General features: G+C 35.2%; 1 protein-coding gene across 1 annotated transcript; it reads left to right on the plus strand.

The window, feature by feature from the left end:
• Positions 1-11,215: 11,215 nt before the first annotated feature.
• On the plus strand, positions 11,216-16,813 carry DMRTA1 (DMRT like family A1). Its single transcript, XM_002742978.6, has 2 exons — positions 11,216-12,123; positions 15,396-16,813. Exons 1-2 carry the CDS (start codon positions 11,451-11,453, stop codon positions 16,244-16,246), a joined length of 1,524 nt encoding a protein of 507 aa, XP_002743024.3. The 5' UTR covers positions 11,216-11,450; the 3' UTR covers positions 16,247-16,813.
• Positions 16,814-21,909: the final 5,096 nt, after the last annotated feature.

Raw genomic sequence — 21,909 nt, forward strand, 5'->3', positions numbered from 1 at the left:
TTTTTAAAGGGAAATTCTTTTGATATTTGGATTCAAATGGTCAAAAGCCAAGATACTTGAAATAGTAACACCTTTCTAGTTCTAGAATTTCTCCTAGGCTCTGAACTGGAAAGAAGTGTGCCTTTCTAGTATATTTGATACCTATATTTGCTAATATACAAGATTACTCAAGTGACCCTCCTTCCATTGTAACCTCAAACTAGGATGCAGTTCCAGTAGAAAGAACCTGAGCTTTGACATGAAGCATAACTTTATATATAGATCAACTTTCTGCACCTGTTTCGTCACTTTAAAAGAGTGGGTAGGTTAGCAATCTCATAATGGTATGGGGATTGAATGAGTAACATCTAGTGCAATTTTTGGCATATGGTAGATATTTGATAAATATTTGTTGCTTAAACAAATATATGAGAAATGTATATAAAAAGTAATTCAGCTATCTTGCTCTCTGCTTTAGCAGACAGAAGATGTAAACAGAATGTAGAGTTGGGTAGCAATGTAAAAAATAAAAACCAAACAGTAGTTTGAGAGAGACAATAACAGATATATTAACTACAAAAAAAATAGTGCCTGGAAACACTCATTGTCAAATTCATAGGATAGTTGCTTATTGTTTCAGTCTAGAGTAAAATAATTCTTTGAGAAAATAACTAGTCAGACGTGGCAGAGATTTGTCTATATCCCCAGATCTTAGCCCAATTTTCAACACGTTCTTACTCCACAAACCTTTAACTGAAGCCAGAAGTTAAAGAAAACTTACTGCCATAAAAATAACTATTACATGTATTTGTTGTTTTTGAAAAAAATTATAAATCATTTTGTCTTATAATTATGAAGTCAATTCTCAGAATGTGTCTCTTCTCCAAAGAATAATGTTACAAGCTATCCCATTTCACATATTTAGATGTGTCTCACAAAAATCTTCAGACTGTGGAAGCTATGAAAATGCAGTTCAGTTCTCCCTTCAAGAGGTAACCTGCTGCAAGGAAGGCTTCACCACAGCATTCACACTGACTGCACGCTCTCTTTAGGTTTCTCAACTTGCCTAGATTCAGGCCATTTCTACCTGACTCAAAATTCTTGTAAGAGGCAGCCTTTGCCATGTGGATCCCTACTGGCCTGACCGAGACTTTTTCAGAGCTACACTACAGCTTGGGGCTTTTCCTACCTAATCCTCCTTCCATCTCTCTGTTTGCTGGTGTTCAGATGTGCATCATGGTCTGAGGCTCTTATTCCTACTATTGTTCCCACTCTCCATTGTCTTTCACAGGTGTTCCTCCAAAGACTAATGTCTTGCTCTTCTAATTCTGTCTCAATGTTTGCTTACTAGAGAACCTGAATTGACCACAGATAGACTGCTAAACAAATAATTATTACATAGTAATTAACACTATATTAGTAAATTTTTCATGTATCTGGCAATTCCTTATTATTTCAACAGTTGCTATAATTAACAAAGTAGGCATTTTTTTTTCTGGATATACACTTGAAGCACTATAGTGAAGTGAATTGTTTTTTTTTTTTCAGAGTTTCCTAAAGTGATTCTAGATGCCCCTGAGAACTGTCACACTTGATCTTTTCCATACATTTCTCATTGGTTTCACTAATGCATGCTCATTGATTAACAATTAGGCCATGAACATACCAAGGACGCAGTCATGTTTCCTGTTCTTAGTGAAGGAGGTAGATATTAAATAATCATAACAAGAAAAATCAACTATGGCACAAGCTTATAAGTGAAAAAGCAAAAGAGGAGAAGTAAGTGAATAAGACTGAGAAGTAGAGAAATCAAAGAGGAAAAAAACAAGAAGTTATGGTATCATGGAAATCAAAAGAAGAGAATTCTAGGTACTCTGATCCCAATTGTGTTGAGCAAGGTGAAGACTGAAAAGAGTTTTTTGACCTGGCAGTATGAGAATCAAAAGTGAACTTACCAAATCAGTATTAATGTGGGATTAGAGACTGGTATGATGCATGTGTGATTCGATTTAATATGAAATGCAGTGGAGACAGAATATGCAGAAAATTTTCTGGGATTTGGCTGTGAAGGAGAGAGATAAGAAGAAATGGCATATTAGCAGAGTTGAAGGAGAAATTTGCAAGATATAAGAACAGCATGTTGGTGGCCTATGACAGGGAATTGGTCAACAACAAGAAACTAAGAAGATAGCAAAGAATGAGGATACTTATTTTTTTCATCATAATTTATTCTCTTATTTTTCAAATTTCAAATGTCCATAGCACTGTTGAGAGCCTGACATTCTCAGATACTGTTGACATAAAGACACATCTCTCCATCTGCCAGTGTGTGAAGCCTGATAGACTTAGCTGAAGAAGAGAGCAGGCATTTGAGCAGAAACTGACCTCAGATAAAGCCAAATTAGATTTATTTTAAAAACTATACAAGCTCAAATAATTTGGAAGAAATTCATGTCTAAAAGTTCATACCACTCAACTGATTTCTTAAAATTCTAGAGATACAGAAAACATTAAGAGGAATCCAACCTCTCAGAAGCCCGGAATTTGAAAGACTGTAGGATGATATCACTCCATATTTTAAATGTTTGTGGCCATTATTGATTATAATGTAAATTTTGCCTTATAATTGAAGCTTTTTTGCTATTGAGGTGTGAAAACTTAAATGATCTCTAGGGATTTCAACATTTGCAGTGTGGTGATGACCAGGCAGGAAAAATCTATTTGTTTTGCCCCCTTAGTTGTTAAACATTTCTTAGTTCAATGAGAATTTTGAAGATACCAGAAAACTATAAGTTAAAGAATACATATTATTGTTATTGAACCAAAACAGCTAGATGTTATATTTTTCAGGCTTATTTTCTCACTGTTTCAGATTATTGTTTTTTTTTTGTTAAAACACAAATACAGATATTATTAATTGTACTCTATCAACATGGAAAACCAATCAATACTGAGGACCCATGAACTCTAACACTCTATGATGCTGTGTTGAATTCCATCTATAGTAACCTTTAGAGACATGGACTCAGTTTTGCACATGTGCTTTATGAATTAGGAGGTGTTGTATTGATAGAATTATAGAAATTTAAACCAGGAAGAGACTTCAGAAATCCTATACTTTATGGCTATCAATCTCAATGTGGGCTTGAAATGCTATGTTAAATTTCGTTCATATGTGCATTTGTTCAGATTCTCATAGCTTTAATCAGATTCTTAAAGTGACTAAAATTTTTTAAAAAAACATCTAAAATTATATTTTACAGAAAAGTAAACTAATGCCTTGAGAATCAAGGCCTTTCCCCAAATCACACAAAGCTGTAGTAGGGTGATTTACATTATCATGGCATGTATGTTACTCTGAAGTCCATACAATCAAACCAAACATATTAATATCTTCTTTATTGCTCAAGCCATTTATCAAGTTAACTTTGTTGCATGCTGTACTGGACTACTAGGAACTTTGGCAAAGCTTTAATTTTTTAATGAGATAAACTGAAAACATGAGAGGAGATAGACATCTTTGCATTTGATGCAAAGAATAAACAGAAACTATTAAAATGAAAGTTTATCAAAGTAGATGCTGAGAAGAAAGATACATTCGAATCTTTGCATTGCACTGACCCCTTGATAACATGATTAATTCAAACCTGAGAAGAAATGGAATGTGTCCATTATTTTTCTGTTTCTCTATCTGAAAAGTGAAGTGAATAGACATCTTGATAGAGCTCAGCTGCCATTTTCATGGACTTAATGAGTTTCCTAATGCACTCCATTATGTCTCAGTATTAGAGAAACATATGGCACATTTAACTTTTAAGTATGGATTTATTTGACATTTTATTGTGTATTTTTCACCTGTGATTTTATAGTTTCTTTAAGAAATTATGAATATATATATAAAATATGATGTGTTAATATATAAGATATATATGCCAGTTGTGCTAGTTGCATGAATATATGAATGAAATGGCTTTGTCTTCTTAGAAACTACAAAGAACCTTATGTTCTAAAAGAAAAAGCTAAAATAAATAACATAAAATACACCCTAATTCTAAAGCATCTGTAAATGTTTAAGATGTTTTGGAAAAGTGGCAGGAATATAGAAAAAGATCCACGAAAGTTTAGGGTCAGCAACTTTATTCATTAGGATATAATGAAATAATTGCATGAGTGGCCTAAGGATTAAACATAGGCATAAGTATAATTTAAAGATATTGAACCAATAAAGAATTTTTTTGAGAGTAGAAATGCAATCAATTAGGGTTTCAGAAAACAATTGGGAGAAGAATCAATAACTAGGCTTATTTATTTATTTATTGGCAATAATTTGTCTGATCCTCATTTGATAATAGAATTCAAGTTACATGTCTTCACATAAATCTTACCACACCATTATAAATGACTAATTATGTTAAAGCTTAACATGGGAATTAAATCATTCCCTGGGGCCACCTGAAAGAGTCCCATGTTAACTACATTATGGCACTGGGTTTTGATGTGCAGCTATTATTTTCCAAGCTTTGACTTTGAAGACATTGATCAAAAACTACCACCTTCTACCATGCACAATAACCCTGTCAGAGGCTTGACAACACCTCATAACAACCACCTTATGCTCACAAAGAAATGAATTTCAAAACCAAAAGATGTGAATGGCAAGGAGCCAGGAAGGAACTGATTTACCAAATTTACTCTTATTTAGAATCCTGTTGTGAATGAAAGCCATTTTGTACTCACATGGATTTTTAATTGGGACGCTTCTAATAAAAGCTCCAGAAGACAGACTCTGGCAGGTCCAAAGATAAAAACAAAACATAGAAATGTAAAATATCTTTGAAGGTCAGTTTCATCATATTTTACAACCAAATGAGCAAAATATTTTTTGAGTTCCTATAGCAATTCCTTCTGAAGAAATAGGGATTGAAGGTATTTAAGGAACTGATTTGTGTATATTGTTTGTGTCTATCAGTGGAATATAGCAGGACCTCACATATTAAAATATATGTTTTGTTTTAAGCTAACGAATTTGGTTTCCAAAATGGGTATTTATGAACTTCTTTTTTGCAATTATTTATTTTATAAAATCCTTTAAGTATCTTTCAAATGCCTAATGGCAGGGTCTCACAACAATTACCTTGAGAGGGAAAAACTACCATTGAATCTAATGCCGGGTTTTAAAAGGAGTGAAAGGTATCTAATCTGAATTTGGTTACTCTTCAGAGCAAAAGGATAATGTGTTTCAAATTTCCAGTGGTAAAAGTATCAACAAGAAGTTTTCACTTCTGTTTTACTTCTGTGTACAGGTGAAGTGTGGGGAAGAAAGAGAAAAGTCCAGCAAGAATGCCATCATTAAAGTTTACTGAGACATGTAAAATATGGAATTTTGAAGTTTTAAAAAAGATTTTAAAACTTCTTTTAAAATTGAGACTGTTGTTAACTGAAAGAATAGATGCAATTTTTAGGTGCTAATGAGTCAGCCAATACATACCTTTCTGTATAACATGAACAACTCCACCTAACAGATTTCTCTGTGAGTGAGTCTATGTTACCGAGGTAGTTGTCCTGATTTTGGGGGAGAATTAGAAGTTTAATAAGAAGTTTTAATATTAGACTACTTTGAGAATTTGACTCTTTGAAAATGTTTTCTTATTTGTAAAATTAGGATAATATAATTGGCTTCAATAAGGTGACTGTGAAGATTAAGTGACATAATGTATCTAAAGCCCCAACCACATTGCTTGAAACATAATAAGCAGCTCTTTAAAAAGGTAGCTATAATAATTAGAAAGAGATGTTTGTCATACACGGAAGGTTTTTTAGGATGGTAATGTTTTATGAGAGAATTTTTTTTGGTTATCTGTTGTTTTTTCTTCTTAATTAATTCACCTAGGGTACAATATTTAATTAAACTTTTTACTAAGATGCTTCAGTGTTTAGTAAGTGCTTATTTATTCTGCTGTAAATTTTAACAGCAAAATAAAGAGCTTTCACATACTTCCTGAATAAAACTGTATTGCTGTCTGTTTAAGGACTGAATTATGAAGAAATATTTTCACATACATTAATTTATGAAGGTGGGTTCTACTCAGTGTAAAACAAATCATAATGATTATGACATTACTTAAGCATAGATTTACTTTAAATATCCTATGAGTTTAAAAAAAAAGTTTCATAAGTTCTGAGCCCTATTTACATGGTAAACTTAGCCCCATTAGGGCAAAGAAGCTGAATAAAGAGCATAGCTTTTGAACATGTAGATATTCAATTAACCACAATAGCACCAAGGTTTCTTGTTATGCTCTTTAAGTTAACAACACTCCTTTATAAAGAACTGTTTCACAATAGTCTGTATAATTTACTCAAAGAAAGATCAGGTAGGGTATGTTACAATGATTGGAGCTTTGGCTATGCTTTGCTTCAATTCTCCCCCAATGATACTTAACCAGAAATTTGCACAATGGTGATTCTCTTTCTATGAATTCAAATTCATACAGCCTTGTTAGGAAATTTTCACTAAGTTGTCTTTCCACTTTTGTCTACAATGAGCTGTATATTTATGTGTGGTTCTATTTCTAAACTCCCTCTTCTAGCACAATGGTTGATTTTTCTATCCATACACCAGTATTTCATTGTTTTGATTACTATAACTTTGTAATAATTATTAGAAAAAACGTAATGTTAACCTTGAAAATTTATTCTTTTTCAGAGGTGTTTTGGCTATTGTAGGTCTTTGCATTTCCATATGAATTTTATAATGAGTTCGACAGTTTATAGTTAAAAAAATCTATTGACATTTTGATTGGGATTGCATCAATTTAAAGATCAATTTAGGTAGGATTATTATTTTTTAAAATGCTGAGTCTCCTGACCCATGAACATGGTATATGTCTCCACCTGTTTAGATCTTTAATTTCTGTCAGTAAAGTTTTTAGTTTTCAGTGTTTCACACCTTTTATCAGATGTATCCCTAAGCATTTTATATTTTGAATGCTACTGTGAAAAGGTTTACTACATTTATTCTTGATTGTCGCGTTTTATTTCACTTTATAGAAATACAATTGAATTTTATATTGATCTTATATCTTGCAGTCTTGCAAAAATCACTTCTTAGTTCTAGCAGCATTTTTTTCTATTTTCTTAGGATTTTACAAATAAATGATGGTTGTGTCAACTGCAAATGAGAGTGTTATACCATTCTTTCCAATTTGAATGTCTAACTAATTTCTCTTGCCTGATTGCATTAGACAGAATTTCCAGTATATTGTTGAATTTAAGTGGTGAGAGTGGATATCCTTGTATTGTTTCTGATCTTAGGAAGAAAGCTTTTAGTCATTCACTATTAAATGTGCTGTTTGTTCTATTTTAAAAATATATAGGTTATGCAGGTTGAGGAAGTTCTTTCTATTCTTAGTTTGCTGGGAGTTTTTTTTTTTTAATCAGAAATAGATGAGGGATATTTGTAGTTTGTTTTTTAATGTGATATTAGTCTTATTTTGTTATCAGGGTAATGTTAGTGTATAGAAAGAACTAGTAAATATTCCATGATTTAAGAAATTTACTGTAGGAGGTTGTGTATAATTGGTACTATTTTTCCCTTAAACACCTGGTAAAATTCACTAATGCGGACATCTGATTCTTGAATTTTCTTTGTCAGAATGTTTTAAGCTATGTCAATTTTTTGGATAAATAAAGGGCTTCAGTTTATTTCTTTTTGAGCAACTGTGTTTTTTAAATAAATTGGTCTGTTTTACATAAGTCCTTTAATTCAATATCATAAAGTTATCTATAATATTTCTCTTTTATTTTCTGTATAATCTGTAGTGCTTTCACATTCATTCCTTATATTTTTATTAGTTTAGAGATCAGTTTTATTGATCTTTTCAAAGAACCAACTTTTTGCTGCATTTTATTTTAAATTACTTTTCTATGTTCTGTTGCATTGCTTTCCCTTCATTTTTAAATTATTTTCCTTTTTCTACTTATTTCGGTTTAATTTAATGCTCCACTTCTAGATTCCCAAGTTGAAAACTGAGGTCATTGATTTGAGATTTCTTATTACTAATATAGGTGTTTATTGATATAAATGTCTCCCTAAAGTAAGGCTTTAACTTCATCCCACAAATTTTGATATGTTGCATTTTCATTTCTACTCAATTTAAATACTCTTTTCCTTTATATTTCTCCTTTTAATATGGGTTATTTTAAAATGTGTTATTCATTCCTACACATTTTAGGGCTTTTCTTGATTTTTTTTCCTTTTATTGGTTTCTGATTCAATTTCATTGTGGTCAAAAAGGATACTTTGTACAACTTGAATCTTTTTATTCAGCCGTGCTTTCATGGTCCAGAATATGATTGATTGGTAAATGTTTCATATGCACTTCAAAAAGACAAGCATTCTGCAGTTGTTGAGTTGAATGGTGTATATATTTCATTGGGTCTATCTGTTGACAGTGTAGTTCAAATTGTCTATCTTTACTGGTTTACTGCCTATACTATCAATTATTGAAAGAAGATGTTGAAATCTGACTATAATTGTGGATATATTTATTTCTTTTTACAGTTGTTTTTGCTTCTTGAATTTTGAGACACTGTTATTAGGTGCATACATATTTAGAATAATAGTATCTTCATTGATGTCTTATTTTCATGAAGTAAATATTATTCTTAGTAATAGCATTTGCTCTGAAATCTATTTTGTCTTATGGTAATATAGAGCTACTTCAGTGTTAGGGTAAAACAAACTTTTTTTCATTTAACTTTAGATTTTCCATTGCTAATATATTAGAAGCACAATGATCTTGTATTAGACATGCCTGCATTAAAGTCATAAATTATTAAAGTTTAAATAATCTTAGAAATTATTTAAGGCAACTGTCTCATTTTGCAACTGAGTAACCAAGACCAAAAAGAGAGAGTTATTTTTCAACACCACAAATCTGGTCATTAGAAGTGCCCTTACCTTCTGTCAGATACACTGCTTATTAATCCATTTCTCTCAATTTCCTGGCCAATAATCTTTTCTCAAAGCACTGTCACCAGTTAGGCAAATCATCCAAAGTCCAAGATGGGATACTTACTATGAAAATAGTTATATTTTTAATACCAATCTAATTTTGGTTCACCAACAATTTTGGATACCTTTTTCCTATATTTGCTAGAATGTATAAAAAGTCTGTGGTTTTAGAGTTCATTTAAGGCAAGGAAGTTCTTCCAAAATATAATAAAATTCTCATTTAGCATTTGAAATATTCCTAAATATTAATTTTTAAAAATGTTATTAATAAAATTAATATATGTTGGGAACCTAGGCATTAGGAGCAGTAAAATATATATCTCATTATATGCATTATGATTTAGGTATGTTATCTCATTTAATCCTCAAGTAATCATATGATTATTCTCATTTTACAAATGAGAAAATTGAGGATGAGTTAGATAAAGTAACTGACCTTTGTTTTGAGAACAACGGTTTTTGACTGCAAAACCACCAAGACAATGTTTTCCAGACCTCAGTTTATTTTGCCGTATACAGATTATTGGCATCCCTCTTCATTTAAATTGACAAATATTTAACGTAAATACATTTACTTAAAAACTATTTTTACTTCCTTGGATGAAAACTAGTATCACTTTTCATAATTATAATTTTAAACATCAAATAAAAACAGAAAAATACTGCTAAATTCTAGGTAAACATTTTACTTTCTGTTCTTTGTTATTACTAAGACAACAAAGAAAAACACAATTAAAAGGTTTTTTTTAAATTTAAAAGACATACTTGCATTAAGCTGAGCATTCCCATTATGTAACTAGAAGTTCCTAAAAAGAATAGAAAAGATAACTGCTTTCTCACTAAATAATTCATTGTATTTTAATGATCCATGTAGAACTAATAACTCATCTCTCATAGGATGGATGTAAGTCCACAGGACATCACTTAGGCAGGAGTATCTTGAGCAAAGATAAAGAGTTGTGAGAGTTTGGGTATCATAGAAATCCCAGAGGTTAGGAATTCCTTGAGTGCTAATTCTGAACATTGTATGTAATTATCACCTTCAGAGTTTAAGACACAGACAAAAAGAATCAGAACTCATTATGTAGATAGGAGTGCCTCACTCTTTTAAAAGTTCCCTAGGTAGTTCCAGTTCTTAGGAAGGGTGGAAAACCTCTCCAATAGGATGCTTGCATGAGAGGATGGTAGTGGTGGTGATAGTGTTGAGTAGGCTGGCAGGAGAAAGGCCAGATAGATCAGCAATATCTGCTCTGAATGTGAACAGGTGGAATGGTAAAAATATCATTATTACTTGCTATCTTAGGACTAGAAAATGAATAACCCGTCCACGGTGGTTGGATACCATCTTGAAGAGCTGGCAGAGTGCTAACACTACCTTCCATTAATAATAAACATTCATGAATTTTCTACCGCAGATGCTCTTTTGATTTAAACACCTTATGATCTTTTGTTATAAAGGCATTAAATTCATATGTGAAGAATGCATTTGTGACAGCATATTAAATAATGATCTAAACGACTTTTCCCAATACTTTACAATTGACATAAGTATTTTTGAAACAGCTTTAACACAATTGCTGCCTATAAATAGTTGCAGACATTTATAACTTTATTTAAAGCAGCAGCATTTTAAAATAAAATACACACAATCCATATTTGCATGTGTCAATAAATAGAATGCATGAAAAGAATCTGAATGTGAATCAGTTCCCTTCATTATTTATCCATTGTTTTGATGCTGTCCGAAGACTCTTTTAGAATAAGGCATCTTTCTGGTGGGTAACAAATTTGTAGTCTATCAGGCTGTGCTAGCACTAGCATTGGCAAAGCTGCTGCAGTCATGAAGACTTCATCTGGGAACCTGAAAGGAGAAGTCAAAATCCAAAGTTTCAAACTTTCTTAGGAGAAGCATGGAAGTGGGAAAAGGAAAAATTCAAACTCTGCTTAATTTTAAAAGGGCAGTAAAAGCGGACGCCGCAAAGACCAGTTTACAAAAGTAGATGTCGAAAACTCCTGGCGAAGCAAGAAAGAGAAACGGGCGTTTTGGGGGGAGGAGACATTGGTAGCCCATCGGACGGTTTCGTCGCCGCCTCTCTTCCCAGAAGGTTCCCACTCTCCGCCCCGGACCCTCCCCCGCTTCCGCGCTTGGCCCGGAGCCCGGGTGGGCGGGGTAGCCTCTCCTGCCTCTCCTTCTTGACTGGAGGCACAGGGGCATTAATTAACTTAGCGGCCCGGGACTGTGCCAGGCTCACGGGACGCCTGCACCTCTCAGCGTCTCCAGCTCCGGGACGCTGTCGTCCCGACTCCGAGCGGAAAGAGAGTCAAACTTTCGTCCGTGGGCGGGTGGGGCTCAGCAGGACCCCAGCGCCTCCTGTCCGGCTCCCCCAGCCTCACCGCGGGGTGCTGCGCTCAGAGCACTTTCCAGTTGCGACTCCCGGCCAGAAACTTCTCGGGAATGGAGCGGTCACAGTGTGGCAGCAGAGACCGCGGCGGTAGCGGCCGACCCCACCTGGCCCCGGGGCTGGTGGTGGCCTCTCCTCCGCCCCCATCCCCGGCCTTGCCGGTACCGTCGGCGCTGCAGGTTCCCCCAGCGTTCCTGCGGCCGCCCAGCCTCTTTCTGCGAGCTGCGGCGGCCGCCGCCGCCGCCGCCGCCACCTCGGGAAGCCGAGGCTGCCCGCCCGCCCCGGGGCTGGAGAGGGGGGTGGGCGCGGTGGGCGCGGTGGGCTGCGGCTACCCGCGGACGCCCAAGTGCGCCCGCTGTCGCAACCACGGCGTGGTGTCGGCGCTCAAGGGCCATAAGCGCTTCTGCCGCTGGCGCGAGTGCGCCTGTGCCAAGTGCACCCTAATCGCCGAGCGCCAGCGAGTCATGGCCGCCCAGGTGGCGCTGCGCAGGCAGCAGGCGCAGGAGGAGAGCGAAGCCCGGGGGCTGCAGAGGCTCCTGTGCTCGGGGCTCTCCGGGCCCCCCGGGGGTCGGGCCTCCGGGGGCGGCGGCAGAGCCGAGAATCCCCAGGCCACTGGCGGCCCTACGGCGGGGGCTGCGCTGGGACTCGGTGCCTTGAGACAGACCAGTGGTTCCGCGACCCCCGCTTTCGAGGTTTTCCAGCAAGGTTATCATGAGGAAAAACAAGGTGAGTTTGGTCTTTCATTGACTCTTTGCTCAAGGAAATGGTTGTTCTGTAAAGAAACGTTGAAAGGAGCAGCGTGCCCTTAGGCGGGCAGGAATAGTTGTTTAAAGGAAGCACTTTTAAGTCCTGGGGAACTGCTCTGCAATATGGACGTTAATGAGAGTGTGAGAGACCCATCGCCTTCATTTTGGGGGCGTTTACTTTTCATTCCCTTAGGTGATAAGATAATGAAAAAGTGAAACCTGGGTGATAACAAACGAGCAATTCATCCCAGCGGTAGATCTACTTGCTCGAAAGTTGATTTGACTTTCACTGTGTGAGTAGAACTTCAAGCAGGCATTGAGCGAAAGCTTAGTGAGAGGTGCTGTGGTTGAGTCTCCTCTGTACTCTTTCGAGACAGGGTCTCTCTGTTGCCCAGGCTGGAGTGCAGTGGCGCGATCACGGCTCACTGCAGCCTCAACCTCCCCAGGCTCAGGTGATCGATCCTCCCTGCTCTGGACTATTTTCAGCTGTAAAACCAGAGCTGATTTTGCGTGGGAAACTCTGATAGTTGAGGATGCAGTTCTTTCCTACATGTTGGGGCAAACATTTGTTGCAAGCTTGATGTGGGGAAGATACTGAAATCTATCACACCGTCGTCTTTCTTTCTTCCTTCACTCCATTTGTAAAACCATAAGAATTTCAAAGTTTAATATTAGAGGGTTTTTGTCTCAGGAGTTTTCTTTTTTTCTCTCTCTCTTATTTATTAACTGCAAGTCAGTTGCCTTCATTTCCTGTGTTAGGAGATATGTTTTTGTGAACTTCATAGCCCTCCACAGGGCCTACTAAGCAGTGGAAACGTCACTGTGATTTTTTTTGTGCGTGTAAGTCCAAAACTTACACAAAACTTATGAAGTTGTATTATATGAAATCATATGATAGCTATACAGTAAACTATTAATTAGAAACCTTCCTTGGATTGTGAAAATTGCAGATCTCAACAAATCAGAGAATGTACTTTTGAAAAATACTGGTCTGTGAATTGAAATTAGGCATTCAATTCTGAATGAATTTTGTGTTGGTACATGCCCCCTTTTTGCACATATTCTAATTTATTTCAGTAAGCAAAACAGATTTTATACAATTCTCATGAAAGACCAAGGGTGCTAAAGAGCAAAGTTATTAAGTGAAACAGCTATGAAAAAGAGGTAAAAGTTAGAGTTCCTGAAATTATACCAATGTGAAATGGCTGACAGCTCCCAGTGAGACACTGATTTATATGAATTCTAGTTGGTACCAAAGTGTTCTGTTTTATAGAGCTAATTATTTTATTTTGTTATTTGCCTCAGATGATGCCCCCTCCCCCATAAAAAGCACACTAATGTTTGAAAGGCTACTTCAATAGCTTTCTAAATTGACTGCCTCCTCTACACAATAGCCATGAACTGTGGTAAAATAATCTATTTAATTTACTCATTCATTAGACAAAGACTAACAGTGATTTAGAAGTGAATGAGCTTTTCATACACGAAAGAACCTTATATTCAAAAGAAGACAGACTCTATGTATCCAAAAACTACAATACAAGGCTTAATATACAATGATAAATGCAATAGAAGTAAAGCAAGCTATAGGATTTGAGATGACAGAGATGATTTAAATGGTATCGTAATATTTTAAAGACACCATATTTTCTAAACAATCTTATGCAAATTGGTGTTTCATTACATAAATTATACTATGAGTAAAATAAGACATTATTTTATGATTTCATGCATAAATTGCTATGGATATGAAATGTTGATATTTGACATGTTTGGGGGCATCCTCATTGAATCTTATTTATAAGTAAAGTGGAATGGAGGACCAATGCTAATCTGTTTTTCCACTTGGCAGATTTCATTTAAGAAGTATTATTGTATTATTTAAAGTCGAGATACTATAGAGTGTTGGTAATTTTGCAGTAGTGACATTCTTTCATCCTTTGCTTACGGGGATAGCATATAGGAAGAGCATTTTGAACTTCAATATGCTAAATCATACACGTTTTAATTTTAAAATAACCTGTAGATTTTTCTTTAGAATTTAGAACTGACTGCTTCTTAAGATAACTGGAGAAAACATGAGAGTATTGCAAATCATATTTACAAATCACTGCTTTAGGCAATATTTGTTTTATGTTCATAAACTTCGTAGAAAAAAGAAGTTGGACAGAATTATCTACACACTCCACTTTACAGTTTACTCTTACATGTATATCTCTAGGGCTATAGAAAAATGTAAACCAAAGCAAAAGTTACATAGTGAATAGGGTTATTGTTATTTTTCTGGTGTTAGCCTGGCAAAGGGTATTAAAATATTCTTGTTTGATTAGTATGCTCAACATGTTGAAATAGAAAAACCAGAACTTTGTGTAAAAGTATTTTTAGAAAATTGCCCATAACATTGGAGGAGGGTTGTGATTTAAAAGCGAATGCCTAATATGTTGTTTATAAAAGACAATTTGAACTTTAATATGGATTGCAATAGACTTTAAAATGACTTTGATTTTAAAGTCTGTTATTGATATTTTTAAGGACTGAAAAAGAAAATACATGTTTCATAGAGGATTATGAAAAATACCATCTGTATCATTTCTCGTAAAATGAAATATGCACGCTCTGGTATATTTGGGATTGATATAGCAGTAGTACTTACTGGTTTAAATTCGAAATGAAATGAACAATTTTGTTTTTTTTGACATTATTCAAGTAAATTAATTATAACCTGAAATATAAGATTAAAAAATTGCTGAAATTTAGCATTAGTGATTAAATAGAATATTCATTTTCAAACTAAGATTATTCCTTTTATTCCCTGATCATTTTATTTAGTTCTTTTTTTCATAGTGTCATTTTGAAAAAATATCACTTAGATAACAACAAAACAGGTGACATTTAGGAAGATCCCACACAACCAAGAAAGGAAGGTCAGTGTGCCATATTGGTGTTGTAAGAACACTTTGGGGTAATAATACACTCTCATCTTTGGATTGATAAATATAACTGCATTTTAATATTGCAAATCTTTATGATTCTGAAATGACAGAATAGTATATTTTTTACTATTCTAGCACCTGCATTTCCGAATAATCTTTTAAATTTGAGTTACTCATTAAAATGTCTTGGAGTATATAAATACTACTAATTATTATAAGTGAATGAATTATATTAGCCAGCATTATTTTTGGGTGAGTAGTACCATGTTCTGGAAAGTTTTCCTTGTATTTGATTGTTTTTTTTCCCCCTCTTCTCCAGAACAAAAAGAGAGTAAATGTGATTCATGCCAGAATGGACAAGAAGAACCAATCTCCAAATCCCATCAACTTTCCCTGGGATCATCTCCTAGGTCTAATGGTGTCACTGGGAAACAAAGCATCAGGTCATCTATTTCAGAATACTCCAACAAGCATGATAGTACCCTATCTTCTCATTCTGGAGAGCAATCAGAAGGTGAAGAAAGTCCCAGGTCCTTATCATCCTCTGATCTGGAATCAGGAAATGAAAGTGAATGGGTCAAAGACTTGACTGCGACCAGGGCCAGCCTTCCTACAGTGTCCTCAAGACCAAGAGATCCTCTTGATATCCTTACCAAGATTTTCCCAAATTATAGGCGCAGCCGTCTAGAAGGCATTCTGCAGTTCTGCAAAGGGGATGTGGTCCAAGCCATTGAACAGGTTTTAAATGGCAAAGAACACAAGCCAGAAAACAGGAACCTAGCAAGCTCAGGAGAACTGGAAAACACAGCCTTTCAGAGAGCTTCAAGTTTTAATCTTGCAGGAATTGGCTTTGGAACTCTAGGTAATAAATCAGCTTTCTCTCCTCTTCAAACTACTACTGCATCTTATGGAGGTGACTCAAATATCTACAGCTTAAATCCTAGAGTAGGTATCAGTCCCTTAAGGCTGGCATACTCTTCTGCAGGAAGAGGATTATCTGGTTTTATGTCACCCTACCTAACACCTGGGTTGGTACCCACCCTGCCTTTTCGGCCAGCTTTGGATTATGCCTTTTCAGGGATGATTAGAGATTCTTCCTACCTTTCCAGTAAAGACTCAATAACTTGTGGTAGACTGTATTTCAGACCAAATCAGGACAGTCTGCTGTAATGTATATGCCCATTCCCCCTTTCTGGAGTGTTTCTAGAAGTATGCAATACATGCATGTGCACACACATGCACACATATCCATTAATATACTTCAGTAAGTATGTGAGTAGATTATGAGGTTTTAAAATGCTATTTTTTTCACAAGCAATATAATAGGTCTTAGATCTGAAGACCCTTCATTAAAATTTATCAAGTGAAAGAAGTAAATTTGAACATTATATGTACCTTGAATAAAGCTATTTCAGGAAATATCTACTTTAATGAATTTTGTCCCTAAATTATCATTTGCAAAAATGTTTTATTTTAAAAACTATACTTGTTTTTATTTTATTGAAAAGTGGAATTTTTAGTGATAAAATACATTTGTAAGTATAAAGCAATCCAGCATAATATAAATCAAGGAAGAATTGAACAATTAAGGCCATTTCTAAGTAATTACTACTTCAAAACATTTTATTCTGTCCCTTGTTCATAGGAAAGAAAAAAGTTATTCAAAGTATTTTAAAAATGTTTTATTTGCAGATAAGTGATTCGTAATAAATAAACCATTGGAGCAGTTTGAATTTATATTTTCTGAGTGTTTTATTTTTCAACCTTAGCTTCCATTTGTGAAAACAAGTGTCGTTAAAAACCGTTTCTCTAAGGTTAACACTGGATTACAGACTACAAAATAGATCTTAGGAAATGAGACTTCGCCATCTCCTGGCCACTATCACCAATTGCAACTGAGCTCTGTAGAGTACATGAATTAGAAACATTGTTTCCAAAGAATAAACAGACCGTATTTTCAAATAGTCACTTTGGATTATGCTATGTTAAAATTTTCATACTGTAAAGTGCATATCTGTGAATGAGAGTTGCAAACTGTAAGTGAGCTTATGCTTGTATCTGGGGAAATATCCTTTGCTTATAAGTTTGGGACAAGAATATATGGCAGCCATTCTGAAAGGTAAGAATAATTTTATTCAGAAAACTAAAGTAGCTGCTCAAATAAATATTTACTAACTGGAGATAGTTGATGCTTAATGCACTGAGGAGAGACATAAGATTTCCAAAGGGGAAAAACTGCCATGAAGTTTCAGAGATATTCTTGCAATTTTAAACATACTTTTTGTCCTCCATCTGGCACATTTGAAAACTATTTACTTCAGTCCGTGGAAAGTCCCTGAGGAAACCGCTTACAAAACAATTTCTAGAACATTTTCTTTGTATGTCATCATTTTTTTTTGAAGGACAGTAACTTCATTGTTATTAAAAATAAATGGAAACCCAGTGGTGGTAAAAGATAGTTGATGAATTAGAGATTGTTTAAACAATTTGAGCAGCATGACTCACTAAAGATTTTTAAATTATATGTATATATGTATGTGTGTGTATGTGTGTCTATGCATATATATGTCTACGTACTTATACATTAAAGCCCTACAGGTTATATTATTATGGAGGCTTTTTTCATGAAGCCAGTAAGAATGTATTTCCAAGGAATATTTTGCCAGAAAATATGATATTAAATTACTTCAGAAAATCTGATGCTGATTTAGGATGTAAATGTGTTTAACAGGTTATATATTAATTTCAGTGGAGTGGATTTAAGAAACCAGATCTTGAAAAATGTTGATGTTCTCAATATTCATTTATTGGAAAAAATTTTAGTACAATGTCTAGCAAGTAGTTGAAATTCAATTAATATATACTGAGTAAGAAACTCTTACATGTAATAGATCTCTGTGAGACCCTGATAAAACTGAAGAACTCTACAAAATGGCCTACAGACACACAGTTTTGCATACAGTTTCCCTGGGTTCTTCAATCTCCTAAATGGTATTCAGGTTAGATTCCTTTGTGATTCTTCAGTTGTTTCTACTGCATTAATCCACTTACTGAATGCTATTTTTCTGAAAAGTGCTAAATCCTATAGAGGATACTGAATGTAAAATATTTTGCTTTAAAGGAAGTTACATTATCCAGTAGAGATATGGTTTAAAACAATGATTCTACAGTTACTGCATTATTTGTGTGGTCTTATGATGTGCTTGTATCTGAGAAACTGAATTGCTTTTGAACTTGGAAGAACATCCATTTTGGGCAGTATTCATATTTATAATATAATTTTATAATCATAAAACTTAATTTATATAATGCTTACACATTCCATACCCTTTATAATAATATAAGGACTTAAAATAGGTTATTTGTCTAACAACTTAATAGTATGTGAGGATACTGATGCTCAGCAGTAGAGTCTTTTTCTCCCTAAAGTTAGCAGTATGAGTTATCTGGAGTAGAATTATTGTACTCACTTCAGCAACTTGAGACTCCAAGGTCTGAGGAAGAATTCATATCTGTTTTGTCCATTCACAGCTTTGTACAGTGTCTGATATATCATAGGTGCACAAATACTAGGTTTCCACTGTCTGAAATAAATAAAAGGAAATATTAGCTTGAGAATTTATTCATTCAATACATATTTAATAAGCACCCTATTTCATGCCATGCACTGTGTTAGATACACAATATAAAGAAGTATTTAAGATAAGGCTTTGCCTCAAGTTGTTCGCAGTCTATATTGTCATGTGTACAAAAGCAACCAATCATCCAAAGTCGGTATTATTTGACGATGTTGGTACATCAATGAGTTCTTTGTAATCTTGATACTCATGTCCATGGATGCTTCTTGAAGCCTGAACTCCTAAGCCACTAATTAGTAGTGAGAAGAAAGAGGTGGTAAATGCTTTAAGAGCTAGCATATAACAAAAATGAATTGGGTTTATCTGTATCATTTAGAGGGCTTGGGAGGCAAACATTTCATAGAGTATTCAGAGGAACATAAGGAATGACGTTTTTACAGTTAACAGCTGTCCAAGAGTGTAATGGCTGCCTTATATGATAATGCATCTTGTACTCATTGAAAAATGCATGTAGAAAATACCAATCAGAGACCTGCTTGATGGGATTTTTCATTACTGGTTTAATATTGGGACTGAATCATTTTGTAGCTCATCAGAAATATGGAAAGCATTTTTAAAATAAATAGATAATGAAATTTCAATTCTAAGGCCATGAAAATGAAAACACCCTACCATTATTTGTTAATAAGACACAGTGCAGTTTTGCTGATCAGAATTTTGCCTATGTGATAGCCTACTGAGAGTAGGCAGAAAAAACATAGAACACAGTACATGTCTTACAAGGGATTAAAGCTGACAGAGGTAGTCTAAAGTATATAGGCATGAGTGGGGCTTAAAGAAGACATGGAAGAGCACCAAAGACAAATGTTAGTACATTTTCTATAAGGTAGATACCAGTATGTCTTCCTAGAAGAAGCATTTGTTTTGGAGTTGAGGAAACCTAGAATGGACTTATCGATAAGATTTGGACAGGTTACTTATACTCTCTGGACATTTAGTCTCAGTAAAGCAAGGATAATAATATTTAACTTGCAAGATTCATGGAGATAAAAGCTTAAATAAATCGCAGAGTACAGTAATACTTATATACTGGATGCTAAATAAATAACTCTCACTGTTATTACTTTGTATTGAGATATAATCTTTGCTCCCTGGTGGCAGTCTCTCAACAATGAGTACTGTAATTGCATTTAATACACTTAGTGGATATGGAGCCCAAAGGGCAGCCATCACCAGAGCAGCATACAGGCTTTGTTCCAGACTTCCTGTTTGGATGTTCATTTCATAGGCGAGCCAGACTTTTGTAACTTACTAATGTATGTGTTATTTGGATTACATCTGAAGAAAATAAACTATCTGAAGAAAATAAACAGGGCTATCTGAAGAAAATAAACAGCAAAAATCATAGTTTGTGTTTATGCTACATTTATTAGTCAGGGTTATCAGGAAAACAGAGTTCTTGTAATATGTGGAAATAAAGGAGTTACAGAAATTTAAACTAACATAAACAAAGGAGCTTGAAAATGAACGTCTGGAAGAGGTAAAGTGGCAGATTAGACAAAGATTCACTCATCTGCTTGAAGCACTGGTGTGGGTGGACAAGTGCGAACTGAAAAATCTGTGAAGTTCAGCATGTCCAGTCACTGAAATGGTTCCCAGCCAGGGGTTCTGAAGGGGGCAATGGGAAACCAGTGCTTCTGTGTAGGTTCTAGCTCTGTTGGTCTGTGAGTGAGCATCTGGTGGTGAATCTGTGCTACTGTGGGTCAGTGAGGTCAGCAGGCAGGAAGACAAGCTGGCTGTGGAGTAAGGAAAAGTGAGGACAGCCTGGAAATCACTGGGTATCCAACCTTAATGACTTGTGTTTTACTTCTACCTTAAAAATCTCACCATAATTCCCTTTTTGGGCCAATCTCACTTTGAACAATACAGCAAAGGGAATTCTGAGAAATGTAATTTACAGTCAACCAAGCAGACAGTATAGTCTAGTACAGTATACTCCTCGTCAACACGGGTTTCATAGTCACATATGTTGACCATATTTACTTCCAAATAAGGGCAAAAACGAAGTCATTCTTTTACCTGAAGTTGATACAACTGTCCCGTACAACAAAAACACACTAGCCACTCCCCAAAAGAGAACACACAGAGTGACTTACCTATCTGTGGGTTATGCTAATTTTTCTTTTATTCACTCACTCATTTGAATATCCTATAGCTTTAATCCTGAGATATAGGTAACCACTATTAATACATATTTTGTTAGAATAAGGAATTGGGGACATGGAAAACATACACACACACAAATACACTTACTTTGAAACAATAAATACACAAATATTTTTGCCTGCCAGAGCCCTCATGTTCAGTCATGGGATCATAAGAGGTCATAAGATCACAGATGGTATTTATAACTTCCTTCTTCTATGCAATTCATATTTTGCTCCCTGAAAATGTCTCCCTGAAAGTGTCTCAGTTAATTGTGCTCAATTCTGCTCCCTGAAAGTGTCTCAGTTAATTGTGCTCAATTCTGCTCCCTGAAAGTGTCTCAGTTAATTGTGATTCCTTACTTGGTAGAGTGACCCAAATCCTGGTTCCTGATGCATCTATATTATTATAGTCCTACCTCTCTTAGGTTGTTGTAGCTCTTAATCTTTTACCACAAAATATTGAAAGACTAAGGGATATTCTAGAGGATCTTCTGAATACTGGAAATTCTACCCCTGCCTCTTTCCTGTTATTTCAGTGTCTGAGGTGCCCCAAATAGTCAATGGTAGTCACAGATTCCAGTACAATGTTGTATTCATCATGAATTTCTCCTTTGGGAAGTAAGATCTCTGAATCTGAGGTCAAAATTTATACAGACTGGGAACAAAAATATTACCAGTGGATCCTTAGAATTAATGTGAAAGGAGTCATTCTCATATCTACCCTGTGATTCCCAGACTCATGAATCCTGAGCATAGGAGAAACATCGCTACATATTTATAGCTGAGTCAAAGCATTATCTTACATCTAGGAAGACATTATTGCAGCGCCATAAAGTGCTTTCACCAGCTGATGCCATAACTGAGTCTTCCAAAGACCATTCCATAATTATATTAGACCAGCTGTTTCGGGATGAAGGGAACATGAGGATACCAGTAAATTCCATGAGCATGAGCCCAACATGGCACTTCATTGCTATGTAATGAGTTTCTTTGTCAGAAGTAATGTCACATGGAATACTATAAAGGTGAATAAGGCATGGTGTAAGCC

The sequence above is a fragment of the Callithrix jacchus genome, chromosome 1 (assembly GCF_049354715.1).
Source record: "Callithrix jacchus isolate 240 chromosome 1, calJac240_pri, whole genome shotgun sequence".
In the NCBI taxonomy this organism is placed as follows: Eukaryota; Metazoa; Chordata; class Mammalia; order Primates; family Cebidae; genus Callithrix; species Callithrix jacchus.